Below are 13,816 nucleotides of genomic sequence, written 5' to 3'. Positions count from 1 at the left end.
TCCCATGGATGGAGGAGCCTGGTAGGCTGCAGTCCATGGGGTCGCTGAGGGTCAGACACGACTGAGTGACTTCACTTTCACTTTTCACTTTCATGCATTGGAGAAGGAAATGGCAACCCACTCTAGTATTCTTGCCTGGAGAATCCCAGAGACGGGGAGCCTGGTGGGCTGCCATCTCTGGGGTCGCACAGTCAGACACGACTGAAGCGACTTAGCAGCAGCAGCAGGATACAGGAGAAGCTCTAGAAAATGTTAAGGTGCTGTTACATATGGGCATAAGGACTTTTAGGATCATAGCACTGATCAGAAAAAAAGTCTGAAAGGCTGAGTTAGGCCATGTCTTAGTCAGCGTGAAACTGGGTGTACGTCATTGACTGTCCTCTCTGCTTTAATGTATATTTGAGGAGCCCCAGAGTGAGAAGTTTAAGAAGGGAGAAGGAAAGGCAATGCACTGTGGTCTCTCAACTGCTTCACTCTGAAGCTGGGACCCAGACACCGTTCTCCAGGGGATGGCCCGAGAGGCCGAGGTCACCCCAGACCTCCGTGGCACTGAGACTGAGTGGCCTGTCTCCTGCTGTTCAGCCTCTGTGGTCCTGGGTTCTTCTGAAGCCCCTTCCTTTGTGTCTTTGGAGCCAGCCTGTCCTGGGCTTTCCTCCTTCCCAGAAGTCTTTCTTCATCCTTTCATTGGGCCCTTGGCCTCAGATAGGCCTTCAAATGCCTTTCCTCCTGAGATCCAGGCCTTGTTTTGTGTTTTCTCGCTCCCTACCCTTTCATCTGCTTCTCTGTCTTCAGCTGCCCGCACCCCCCACTCTGCCCGCACCCCCCACTCCACCCACCCAGCTCCAGACCTGGCCTCAGCTCGGGGACTGAGTGTCCACCTGATCAGTGGACCCGCAAACACCTCACACATCTTGTCCAACCTGGAGCTCACCAGCCTCCTTCACCAGATCCTTCCCTCTCCCATCCCCAGTGTGAGGGTGCTTAGTTTTCCCAGCAGGGACTCCAGAGCTATTCCGGATTCTGCCTCTCATCTCCCACACCCATGAGTCCTGCAGACATCCGTCTGATACCTCTTACCCATCTGTCTCCCCCACCTTCCCTTGACCCACTTTGTTCTACCAGAAGCAACTTTTTAAAACACATGTCAGAGGGGGTCATGTGTCATATGACAGACTTGATGGCTCAGAGTAAGAGCCAGATTCCTGCCAGGACATGGTGCAACCTCCCTGCAACCATGGACCCTCACCACAGTGCCAGGGCTCATGCCTAGGACTAGGAGTTCTTCCAAACCCTCTGTGGGCTTGCTTACCTCTGTGCCTTTGCTCAAGCTCCTCTGAGTGTTCCTTGAACCATCGCTGCCCTCTCACCCTGGGGAGTTCCTGGTACTTAGAGAAGCAGCTTAGATCTCACTGAGCATCTCTCATTGAACAGCTGGCTGCCTAGGCTGGCGCCTTGTCTGTTTGTGTTGGCATCTCTGGTGTGTCGTAGTGGCTCAGAAGGTGTTTGTGGAAGTGAATTGAATATTACTTTTAAATGTAAGTTCTTATACCATATCGTAATTTGGTTAGAATGTGAAGCCTACTGGCAAGTGTATTAGTTTTATATTGCTGCTATAATAAATTACCACAAACTTAGTGGCTTAAAGTCACACAGATTTATTCTCTTATAGTTCTGGAGATCAGAAATCTGGTCTTAGAGGCGAAAAATCATGGTGTCAGCAGGGCAGTGTTCCCACTAGAGAAGCCTTCCCACTTTTCCAGTCTTTAGAGGCTGCTTGCCTGCCTTGGCTTGTAGCCCTTGCGCCTGTTCTTTTATTGATAAGTCCCTTTGTAAGGCGAGTGCTTCCTCTTTCCCCTGTAAGATAATCCAGGGTCACAGCCTCAACTCAGAATCCTTCACTCAGTCCCACCTGCAGAGTCCTCTTTGTAAGGTCACCTATTCACAGACTCTGGGAGTTAGGACAGGAATGTCTTGGGAGGGTCGTTATTTTGTCTATAGCTGCAGCCATTTTCAGAAATCAGGTGCTGAAAAGACAGGATTTTACAACCACCAGTTAATAGGTATTTGGATTTCATTCTGAATAATGATGAGATTAGCTCAGCCATATATTTCTCTCACAAGAAGGAAGTTGTTCGACTTGTCTGTGCTCCAGACCTGAAAGTGAATTCTTACAAATCCTCATTCTTGGGACTTTTTGCTCCTTTAGAGTGATTTGGGATATGTTTCATGGCAATTAAATAGAGACATGCAAATCTCCTGACCCCCCTCCACAGGGAAGAGACGAGGGAACTTGTTTTCTCTTGGGAGGTTAAATTACCAACAGATTTCTGCCCCCCTGATCTATTAGCCTGGTACCTAGGAGGGAACAGGAAAAAACAAAGCTGTTTAAAAAAAAAAAAAAAAGTATCAGAATGCCCCAAACAGAGCCTGCGCTGCTAAGCTGCCCGTTTGGGAAAATGTGGATCAGATGGTCGCCTTAGGCCTTAATCGCTTTCTCCTGAGCCAGAAGAAGATGAAGATTAATAATAATAATTTAAAAAAATTACCCCTATGGGGTTGCATCTGAAGCGTGATGGGAGTGATCCATTGCTTATCGATCAGGGCCTGCTTGGCCCTCCCTGATGGTGGCCTTATTACACTTGTAGGCCAGCCAGCAGTCACAGAGAGCAGGATGGATCTTGGATGCTTACATCATAGATTATCAGAGCCGGAAAGGAGCCCTGGAGAATTCTATCTTTTTTTGACTTCATGTCCAAGACTGTATAGCTCAGTGGAATCAGGAATGGGATTAGAAGTTGGGGTGCCTGGGTTCTGACCCGTTGCCCTCTGGCTGTCCCTTCCTCTCTCAGAGAGGACAGATGCTGGTGAGGTCTCTACTAAAGGTGGGGTACAACGAGCTATAATCCTTTGTGGTCCAGAACGCAGATCCTTTCAGCATTGAGACACAAGCAAGGTGCTGGGGGCCAGAGGGCCAGAGGGCTTTCGAACTGGGCCACGCGGAGTAGATGGTGTAGTGAGCTGCAGAGTGTGCCGGATGGTCAGCGCACACCTGGCCGGGCAGGGGGAGGTGCTGTGAGTGGACACGGAGACCCAGCTTTTGGGGGCAGAGGGGAGAGCTGCTTAGCTGGACTAAGGATGCTGGAAGAGTTGGTGGGACAAACTTTGGAACTCCAGAAATCCAGACAAAATTTTTTGGACTTTCCATGGGTGACCACAAGAACTTCAAAGACTTAGCATCAGAAAAATGCTGACTGAAAGTGGAATTTTGAAGAAGAAGAGCAGTGTGTGGCGAGACTCTGCGTGTTATCACTTTAGGAACTGTCCAGAAAAGAGAAGTCGCCAGGAGGAGGCAGGCCTGAAATGACTTCCCTCGAGCATGGTCTCCAGCAAAAGTGATGCCTTCTCATCGTTTCTCAAGTCATGTGCTGTCCGATGGGGGCTGGGGCTCGGGAAGGCCTCGGGAGCACAGTGTGGAGCAAGGCTGGCAGTTCAGTCGCTCAGTCGTGTGCGGCCCCATGGACTGCAGCACGCCAGGCTTCCCTGTCCATCAGCAACTCCCAGAGCCTACTCAGACTCGTGTCAATCAGGGTGGTAATGCCATCTAGCCATCTCATCCCTTGTCATCCCCTTCTCCTCCTGCCTTCAGTCTTTCCCAGCATTAGGATCTTTTCCAGTGAGTCAATGCTTTGCATCAGGAGGCCAAAGTATTGGAGTTTCAGCAAGGCTGTGCTTACCCCCAAAGTCTGGGCCCAGCTTCTCACCCAGACCCACCCTCAGCCCACTATCAGAGCAGCCATTCATACCTCTGACCACAGGCCAACTTTCTCAGTGGATAATAGGGTGCATGCTGCTTGCCCTGTGCTTGAGGGGGGGGGGGGGCACTCAGTACCAATTAAAGCCAGGCCCAGAGACTGGGTATTGAGGGTGAATAAGGCACAAAAGGAGAAGGCAATGGCACCCCACTCCAGTACTCTTGCCTGGAAAATCCCATGGACGGAGGAGCCTGGTGGGCTGCCGTCTATGGGCTCACACAGAGTCGGACACGACTGAAGTGACTTAGCAGCAGCAGCAGCAAGGCACAAAATCATCTTCACAGAGCTTCAAAGGAGGTGTGGGGAAGACAGAACTCACAAGCAGACACTCGTGGTACTCAGTGGTGGGTGTTGTGTATGCAAGGAGCACGCCAGCACTGGACAGGGTGCTTACCCAGCTTCAACTGGGTCTTCAGCTGTGGCCAGAGCCTGGAGACAGTGTGAGCAAAGGCAGGGAGGCGAGACCTGCCTAGAAATCCTGAGCGCTGGCAGGGCTGGCAATGAAGGGGTGGATTCAAGACTCTGTCAGGAGGAAAATAGGCTGAATGCAGGGGTTGGGTACGGAGTGCGGGGCTAGGAATGGCGGGGCGGGAGTCAGGACGGGCCCTGGTTGTAGTATGGAGGGTACCAACTGCGATGGAAGGTGAGGACATGGGAAGGTGGAGCAGAGCAGGTCCGTGGGCAGGTGTGCACAGGTGGAGATTCAAGTGCCTGTGGGTGGCCAGGAGCCGCTGCAAGGTGGCCTGGGGCACAGCAAGGTGATGAGACAGGCTTTTCTGGCCAGGCCTTCACAGTGGCCAGTTGCCTTCAGCAGATAGATTCCTGTTCCTTCCCAAAGAAGCCAAATCGTTGTTGGGGAAAATCTGTCCTAGACTACAAGAACATCACCAGCTCTTACACTGAGAAGTGATTAATAAATTCATCTGTGGTTATGCCTACAAACAGGGATCCAAGCTTGGCAGCACCTGCCAGGAAATCATTGTGATCCATTGCCAGATGGGGAAGTATGAGCGTTTATTTTTCATAAACCTCTGATCTTTTTAACTGCTGTCCTCAGTAATAGTGAGAAATGTAGTTGTGTGGCGTGGTTCTTTGAAGCCAGGTCAGGTCACAGGCACTGTCCTTTCCATCAGTAAAGGAGATGCTGAAATCCAGGGCCAGCTGCAGGCTCACCGCGGAGTCTGAGCTGACAGTTTTGGGGTGATGCTGCCGTGGCCGCCCCAAGCCCTGGAGTGAGAGGCGTGATTAGCAGAATCGAGTGCCTCTGACGGGACTTCGGTCTGTGGCGTCCTTCCGTGTCCCCGTGACTGCCTCTCAGCCTGCTCTGCAGCCGTGGGTCGGATCCAGTCTCTGGGCACGTGTTTACACGTCAGAGCCTGTTTTGCTTCTGCTACATCATGGTGTGTGTCGCAGTATCGCGCGTACAGATTCATGCTCCTCTCAAGCCTGTGTTCTGTTTTGTGATCATAATATTTATAACCCTGACATTTGTTGTTACTAGATAGAAGGTTCCCATAAAGTTCAATTTTCATTATGTGCTGTTCATTAAGATTCCAGAAGCTCAACAGACAGAGTCTGGGGAACATTGTAGTTATTTTAGTCAGAAATGAATTCCTCACATCCACACAACTGTTCCTCTATTTGAGGTGGCTGTTGACATTTATTTATGTTTTTTAACCACTGCATACTCTGTTTACCTCTGACACACTGGCTCCTAGCTCAGTTAACATAACTAGAATGTGTGTTGTAAAGGTTCCTCATTCTAATGGACTGATAAACTTTGTTTGCACAGAGATTTTGCTTATGTAGCAAGAGACAAAGATACAAGAATTTTGAAATGTCATGTATTTCGATGTGACACACCAGCAAAAGCCATTGCCACAAGTCTCCACGAAATCTGTTCCAAGGTAAGGTGGGTCAGGGCAGAGGAGTTCAACCCTCTTTTTTTCCCTCACTGCTGAGCAAGGAAAGGGGTGTAGAAGGACAGGAGCTGACACGTTCAGGTCAAGCTCTGGGCGAAGCACGCCGACCGCCAGTCCTACCAGCGTAGTTCATACCCTTTCTGATGTCGGCTGTTGCTCTAAGTGGTGCTTCACCTACAAAGGGAACATGGCCGTGGTCCCTCCCACAGTCCAGTTGGTCTAATAAGTCCAGAAGTGGCCACGTGCCAGCAGCAGGGGGTTACCACTTGCTCTGTGTTCCACTGACAGCTGTGGGCCCGGAGGTCTACAAAAGGCCAGGGTTATTGTGGGTGTTGTTACGTTAGAAATGGAAGAGGCATACATTCTGAACAAGCAGGAGAATGTCATTTCCTCTGAGGTACCGTCACTCACTTTTCCCCCCAGAGAAAAGGGCACAGTTCTCAAAGTGTGCAGCTCGGAGATGGGGTTGGGAGTCCGGCAGTAGACTAAAGCCGGTTTAACTTGAAAATGAAGCAGACACTCCACTGCCTGGAACAGCTGAGGACACGGGGTCCCTAACCACGAGCCAAAGCTACGTTTTCTCTTCATCAGATTATGGCCGAACGGAAGAATGCCAAGGCCCTGGCCTGCAGCTCCTTACAGGAAAGGACCCACGGGAACCTCGACGTCCCCCTGCAAGGTACGTCCGCGCCCCACCGCCTTGGTGCTGGCACTCCACGTCTGAGTCACCAAACACAAGGTCTTAGACATGTCGAGTGTCCCTCAGAACCACGCTGGACCCGCCAGACCCAGGCCGAGCCTGCACTCGGGGCCTTGAGTGTGGCTTAGAGCTGACTTTGTGTCAACAGGGTTAGGTACTAAGAACCAGGATGAGTTTTGTTGTTGGAAAAAATTAAAGACAATTACTTTTAGTGGCTTTGTAACTCATGTACAGCCTGGGGTAAGGACCAGCTAGTTTAAAAGTGTGTGGGTTGATATTTTGAGGAGCTCTGTTTAGTCATTTTTCCTGTCTCTGATTGCACCCCTTTGTAATTAAATTTCCTCCGGCATCAACCTCCCCTAATAAACCAAACACCTGAAGCTGCTACTTAGCACACTTCCAAGAGACCGTCACAGCGTAACACATAGATTCCAGCTCCTTCTTTCAAATGCTTGCCTACCTAGAAATGAAAGGTGACTGGGGTTCTTTCAAGCTCTTTACTTTCTATTGTATTTAGCCGATTTTTCTATTGTATTTAGCCGATTGACAGTGTTGTGAACGTTTCCGGTGCACAGCAAAGCGACCCAGCCACACACACACGTGTATCCATGAAAGGTGGAGGGGATTTTGATTGATGGCCCCAGTGTCTGGCAGAAGAAGCGGCTGTTCTTACAGAATGATTGTCACAGTCACCTCTAGAAACGCAGGATGTTATGTGTATGTGGGAACCTTTGAGAAAGATGTGTTGTTTTCTTCCCTGTAGTAGATTTTCCAACACCAAAGACTGAGCTGGTCCAGAAGTTCCACGTGCAGTATTTGGGCATGCTACCAGTGGACAGACCGGTCGGTATGTGAAACCTTCACTGTCTTTCCACCTGGCAAGTGTTTGGTGTTCAGCCTCCCATGAGGGTGGCGTCTGCTGTTTCACTCCTTTGCCTTGTCTTGAACCACACTCTCACACCGTCCCCAGCTAGAGCACACAACAGTCCTGGTCAAAAGAGCAGCACAGGGCTTTCCTGGTGGCTCAGTGGTAAAGAATTCACCTACCAGTGCTGGAGACACAGGTTTGATCCCTGGTCCAGGAAGATCCCACATGCTGCAGAGCAAAATAAAATTATAACAAAAGAACAGGACAGACTAAACTCCTTCGACTCATGGTCCCAGAATATAGGGACTTGAATGAAGAGGACCTGATTTCTCATTCACCCAGCAGTTCAGAGATGCATAAGCCAGGGCTGTGGAAGGGCCCCGTGCTTCTGAATCAGAGCATCTGTCTCAGGCTGGGGCATCTGCTTCAGTCCTTGTCAAGTGCTGGGCAGGGACGGGGGCTGAGGGAGCCCTCATGCTTTCCCATCAAGGTGTGTCCCAGAAGTACACCCAGCATCAGCAGTCAGCTGCATTTCATAGGTGGGATTTAGTTGCTTAGCCATACCAAGCTGGAAGGAATCTGGGAGATGTCACCTTTTTCTGGATAACAAAGGCTATGGAGAAATCAGGACCCTCACGTACTGCTGGGGTGAATGTAGAATGGCGTGGCTGCCCTAGAAATCAGTCTGGCAACTCCTCAGAAGTTAAATGTAGTAGTATCATTTGACCCAGCAGTTTTTACTCCTGGACATATAACCAAGTGAAATGAAAACATCTGTCCACATGAAATGCCTTGTACAGGAGTGTTCACAGCAGCATCATTCATAATAGTCAAAAAGTAGAAACAGCCCAGATGTCCATCAGCTGAAGAATGAATAAAAACCACTTTTATACAGTGGTGATTATTTGGCAATAAAAAGGAATGAAGTATTAGACTTGTTGCAGCATGGCTGAACCTTGAAGACATCATGCTAAATGAAAGAAGTCAATTATAAAAGACTGTACCCTTTATAATTCCATTTATATGAAATGTGTCCAGAGCAGGCAGATCTCTAAAGATAGGACTGGAAGGCTGGAGGCAATGAAGGGTGACTCCTGAAAGGTGTGGGGTTTCTTTTAGGGAATGATAAAAATGTTCTAAAACTATGGTGATGGTTGCACAATTCTGAATATATTAGACACCACTCAAGTTTGTACTTTACATGAGTAAATTGTATGGTATGTGAATTAGATCGCAATGAAGTTGTTATACCACCCACCAAAAATAGCTGTGGGAACACTCAGCCAGAGGGCCCCATTGAGCAACACATACTCTTCATATCCAGGGGCCATCTGAACTTGGCCTTACTTAAGTAACAAGGCACAATAAAAGATGATCAGGGTAATCTGGCAGAGGCTGGCTTCTGTTGGACCCCCCCACCCCCTCCCGCCTTTTCAAGGTTCCTTACTTAGAAAAAAGGTAGCAGCATTTGAGTAATGTTTCTACACTTGGAGCTGGGAATCTTGGGAGAGACAGTCTGGTTAGACAGGATATCACACACTACATCTCTGGAAGTTCTCATGACCCTTTTTTCTATTGAAAACGCTTGCATTTCTTTTCTTTTGAGCCGTGAAATGCTCAAATGAAACATCTGGGGCTACAAAAAAAATGTCTGGGCATAGCTGCTACTGGGTGATTTGGATCCATATTTGAGAGTCAGGAGTAGCTTTAGGGCCTTTTTCAATTATCCCTTCCATCCACAGGAATGGATACCCTGAACAATGCCATAGAAAGTCTTATGACCTCCTCTAGCAAGGAGGAGTGGCCGTCAGTGAACATGAACGTGGCCGATGCTACTGTGACTGTCATCAGTGAGAAGGTGAGAAGGGTGGCAGATACAGTTGGCCTGTCTGGGATACAGTGCAGTTTCGCATACGATAAGCTTCTGTGAAACTCAGGCACATGCCAAGGCTTGGCCTCTCGGGAGCTGTGCTTGCTTGTGATTAAAATAACTTACATGAAAAAAAAAGAAAACTGCCCTTTGTGTCTGGATCTATGCACACACCTCAGAGGATTCTGTTCTGGTGCTCCTCATTCTTCCTTTGCCCAGGAGATTGGAATCATTTGCTAGAGGTGACTGTATGATGTTAGCAGTAACTCGCTAATGGGGCTTGGTTTTCTGACCACTCTCCAGGCTCCAGTATTGACTGGGCTCTGTTACCTGGGGCTGGGGTGCAGTAGGTGCGTCTGCTGTAGAAAGGTCCTGTGGTAGCAGGGGTCACTGGTCATCTGGAGAGAGGCCAGCATTAACCTCAGACACAAATTATCTCAACTTTGTGGTTGAGAAAACTGAGGCACAGAGAGGTTAAGCAACTACCACCAGGCACACAGCTATGTTGGGGTCCTTTAATGGACCGGGACCTGGTGCTCCGGAGGTGACGATAAGAAAGTGAGAGAGAGAAAGAGGCGGATATTCCCTGGTTTACGCAGAGAACCAATAAAGTCCTTGACACAGGACTTGGGTCTCTCACGGAGGCACAGGGCGCCTTCTCGAGAGAGTCTTAGAAGCCCAGGCAGGAGAGTGAGCAAGATGGGTCTCTGCGCTCCAGAGAATCAGCTGAGGATGGAGAGAAAGAAAGACAGACACGGGCACCCACGCTCTGATGGAGCAAAGGTGCTTTAAGGATTTCTCTGTGAGTATATAAAGGCTGTGGTACAAGAAGTTTCTTTCGCCAATGATAAAGATCAGAAAACCAAATGTACAGCAGCTGTTACCAAGGGAACAAGGGATTAATGGTCACAAGGTCAGGAGACAATCCATATCTCAAGAAAGGGGATCAAGACTAAGCAGTTTTGTCGTAAAGAGAATGTTTACTAAAGGAGACTCAAGCCTGTCTCACACAACGACCTCAGTTCCTAGGAGCAGCGTGCTGTTCTGCTTAAAAAGAAACAAAGGACTTGTGAGAAACAGCACGTAGGAGTCCTCCTGTTAAACATTCCCTGACACAGCTAGAAGCAGCAGGGTCAGTTTTCCATTCTGCCTCTGTGAGGCACCTGTCATGGAAAGACCATAAGTCCTTGTCTGCTCTTGCTTCGTCCACTGGCAGCTCGCCTTCACACCCAGTTCAGTTTCTGAAGATGCTCACTGAGCCTGCAGGCCTGCCCCGCTGGGTGTTCTTCAAGTCTGCAACACGGGGTGCCTTTTCCTACCCCAGCACCTTACAGGCGCCGCTCCCTTTGGCCTACCCAGATCTCAACATAAATGTCTTTCTTCCAAGAAAGCTTCCCACCTCTCAGACCAGCTTAGTTTGCCTGTTAAGCAGTCCCACAGCACCTGAGTGAATATTTCATAAGTCCAGATGTTCATGAGCCAAAAGTCAACATTCTGGATGTATTTACTAATTTTCACAAATTACAAATGGCTGTTGCAGAGGATATAGTGTTCATTAGAATGAGTTCCGAACATTTCTTAACTCAGCATCATATGGATATCAGTTTGTGAAAAAGAAAAAAAAGGCATTTGGTAACTTTTTGTTTTACATAGTTTTAGACAGAAATACGATTCAGTGGTTCCCTGGTGGCTCAGATGGTAAAGAATCTACCTTCGATGCAGGAGACCAGGGTTCAGTCCCTAGATCAGGAAGATCACTTGGAGAAAGGAAAGGCCACCCACTCCAGTATTCCTGCCTGGAGAATTCTGTGGACAGAGGAGCCTGGCGGACTACAGTCAGTGGGGTTGCAAAGAGTCAGACACGACTGAGCAGCTAACACTTATGATTCAATGTGCTGTTGAGTTGGGGAAGACCTGGGTGGAAAGAGATCCCGTGAATCCTTTCCTCTTGGTGCTCTGGGGTTTCTAGTGGGTTTGCCAGGGCAAGTGGATTCTGAGCCACTGTATGGGCAGTACATAAAAAGTGTACATGGCATTGTTCCTACCCATAGTGAAGTCACAGGCTTGGAGTGGACTGGACAGAGACCAAAACACTCATACCTGGTTGCCGCGTGGTTCAGAGTAGACTCAATGTCAGAATGAGGCACCCACAGCAGTGAGGCCTCTCCAGACACATTTAGAAACTTCCCTTGCTAGAAAAATACAAGTCCTTTCTAAATTCAGTCTGGCTGTATATTTTTAAAGACCATTTCCTCTGTGCAGCCACTGTAAGCCAATTCTATGACTTATGGTCCAAATGTGTCTGTGACTGTGGCTGGGCTACTGAACAGGGTCTCTTGCAGAATGAAGAGGAGATCCTGGTGGAGTGTCGGGTGCGATTCCTGTCCTTCATGGGCGTCGGGAAGGACGTGCACACGTTTGCCTTCATCATGGATACTGGGAACCAGCACTTCGAGTGCCACGTTTTCTGGTGTGAGCCTAATGCCGGTAACGTGTCGGAGGCGGTGCAGGCTGCCTGCATGGTGAGTAAGCCCACTGTGGGGGTTCCACCCTCAGGCCCTTGCTTTTGTCTGATATGCCATAAATTAGAGTAGAATTTCTGACTTAAAAGAAGCTGAGTCTAAGCTCTCAAGTAAGGCCTTGCTGTGTGACACCCTCATTCCTGTAGACGGAATCAATCGTGATGAGCAGTTTGCTGTCTTAAGAGGGCAGGACACCCGGAAGCAGCAGGAGTGGCTGGAGCCAAGTTCTTCTTAGAGACTCCAGGAACACTGAAAACGATGACCTTCAAAGCCATAAATCTGAGGATTCTCAGTTCTTGATCCCTAATTTCAGTGTGTGATCAGGAGATGCTGGTCATGTGTGAATTGGTGCCATTTTTGGAACCAAATCCACCAGGGAATTCCTTCGTGGCTCAGACGGTAAAAGCATCTGCCTGCAGTGCGGGAGACCTGGGTTCGATCCCTGGGTCAGGAAGATCCCCTGGAGAAGGAAATGGCAACCCACTCCAGTACTCTTGCCTTGAAAATTCCATGAATGGAGCAGCCTGGTGGGCTACAGTTCATGGAGTCTCAAAGAATCAGACACGACTGAGCTCCTTCACTTTCTTTCTTTCTTTTCTTGGAACCAAATTAATTTTTTTTAATTCAGTGTATCAAATGGTCTTTATTTTAGGTAGTTGGTCTAAGTGCATTGTTCTTGTTTATATCTGTGAACTCTATTCTCACCACAGCCCTGTTAGGTAGTTCTTTTATTTATAACAAAATTGAGGCTCAGAGGACAGCACGCTACTGGGGTGCTTGCTTATTTGTTTGGGATGGGGGCAGGCCCCAGGACAGACTTGTTAAGTGACAGAGCCTGTGTTTGCCCCCAAGTCTGGATGGAGGAGTGACCCAGAGGAAGAAGAGGGCCCTGAAAATAGCTCGCTCCTAAAGTTTAAAGTGAAGGAGTAGCTGGAAGCATGCCATTGGGGCACTTGGTCATTTGGAAAAGGGCCAGCCCCAGGGCAGCATTGGTAAGTGACAAAGCCTGTGTTCACCCCCAGGTCTCCAGGCAATAAAGCCAGTGCTTCTTTACCACATATATGATTTCAAATGATCCAATCCACAAATATCGTTTGAGCTCCTGTTACTCCAGCCACTGGAAAAGTTCTAGTAAGGAGGAGGGAACTGTTTGAAGGAGGCATCCAAACCTAGGCTGCATGGTGTATTCTGCAGCAGCAGGTGGGGTAGGTGGAAGGAGGTGTGGTCCATGTCACGAAGGGCCTGGGATCTCATGCCAGGGTGTTACTTTCAGCAGAGTTTGTTAAGCAGGAGAGTGAATAGACCATCCTCCAAAAGAGAGAAGAAAACAAAGTGGAGGAGGGTTAAAAGGATGCGGCTGAGGTGGGGAGATCACCAGGGGGCCAGGGGAGAGTTGCATCTAAACCAGGAGTGGCAGTGGGACAAGACAGAAGCAGGTGACGGAGAATCACCTGGCTGGCAACAAGGAATGCGGAATCTGAAGCACCTGCCCAGAGTCAGTGGTGCCCCACTCCAGCACTCTTGCCTGGAAAATCCCACGGACGGAGGAGCCTGGTGGGCTGCAGTCCATGGGGTTGCACAGAGTCGGACACGACTGATCAACTTCCCTTTCACTTTTCACTTTCCTGCATTGGAGAAGGAAATGGCAACCCACTCCAGTGTTCTTGCCTGGAGAATCCCAGGGACGGGGGAGCCTGGTGGGCTGCCATCTATGGGGTCGCACAGAGTCAAACACGACTGAAGCAACTTAGCAGCAGCAGCAGCACTTCCCTTAACTCAGTCCACCGTTTGTGGGCTGCACTCTGGGAAGTTCAAGTAGGACTAAGATGTGATCCTTGTACTGTGGAGTTTGGGACTGTGGGGAGATGCAAAAACCGACTTTCTGTTATGGTGTAGAAAGTGCTCTAAGGGTAAGACTGCACTGGATGGAGGAGTGACCTGGAGGAGGAAAGGGGCCCTGAAGAAAGGTTGCTCGTCAAGTCTGAGGTGAAGGAGTAGCTGGAAGTACGCCGTCGGGGCTCTTACTCATTTGTTTGGGATGGGGGAGAGCCACACGGTTTTGAGGCTGAGGGAAATGAGCCAGCAAAGAGCCAGCAAAGCCGGATTGAAACGGGTGTCATAT

The 13,816-nt window shown here is 49.1% G+C and overlaps 1 protein-coding gene across 8 annotated transcripts in view; it reads left to right on the top strand.

Moving 5' to 3' along the window:
• The window catches only part of APBB2 (amyloid beta (A4) precursor protein-binding, family B, member 2), a 382,672-nt gene that overhangs the window by 362,688 nt on the left and 6,168 nt on the right, over positions 1–13,816 (top strand). For 7 of the 8 annotated variants that reach the window (XM_010858830.1, XM_010858829.1, XM_010858835.1 and 4 more), the window contains 5 exons: positions 5,605–5,719; positions 6,326–6,413; positions 7,198–7,281; positions 9,045–9,160; positions 11,515–11,694. In XM_010858830.1, coding sequence (XP_010857132.1) covers positions 5,605–5,719; positions 6,326–6,413; positions 7,198–7,281; positions 9,045–9,160; positions 11,515–11,694 — 583 coding nt within the window. The remainder of the gene's footprint in view (positions 1–5,604; positions 5,720–6,325; positions 6,414–7,197; positions 7,282–9,044; positions 9,161–11,514; positions 11,695–13,816) is intronic. The other variant, XM_010858831.1, reaches the window with a different exon arrangement.

This window comes from Bison bison, unplaced genomic scaffold (assembly GCF_000754665.1).
Source record: "Bison bison bison isolate TAMUID 2011002044 unplaced genomic scaffold, Bison_UMD1.0 scf7180017864451, whole genome shotgun sequence".
Taxonomy (NCBI): Eukaryota; Metazoa; Chordata; class Mammalia; order Artiodactyla; family Bovidae; genus Bison; species Bison bison.
Note: the sequence above shows the minus strand (reverse complement) of the source record. Positions and strands in the feature narration are given on the sequence as shown.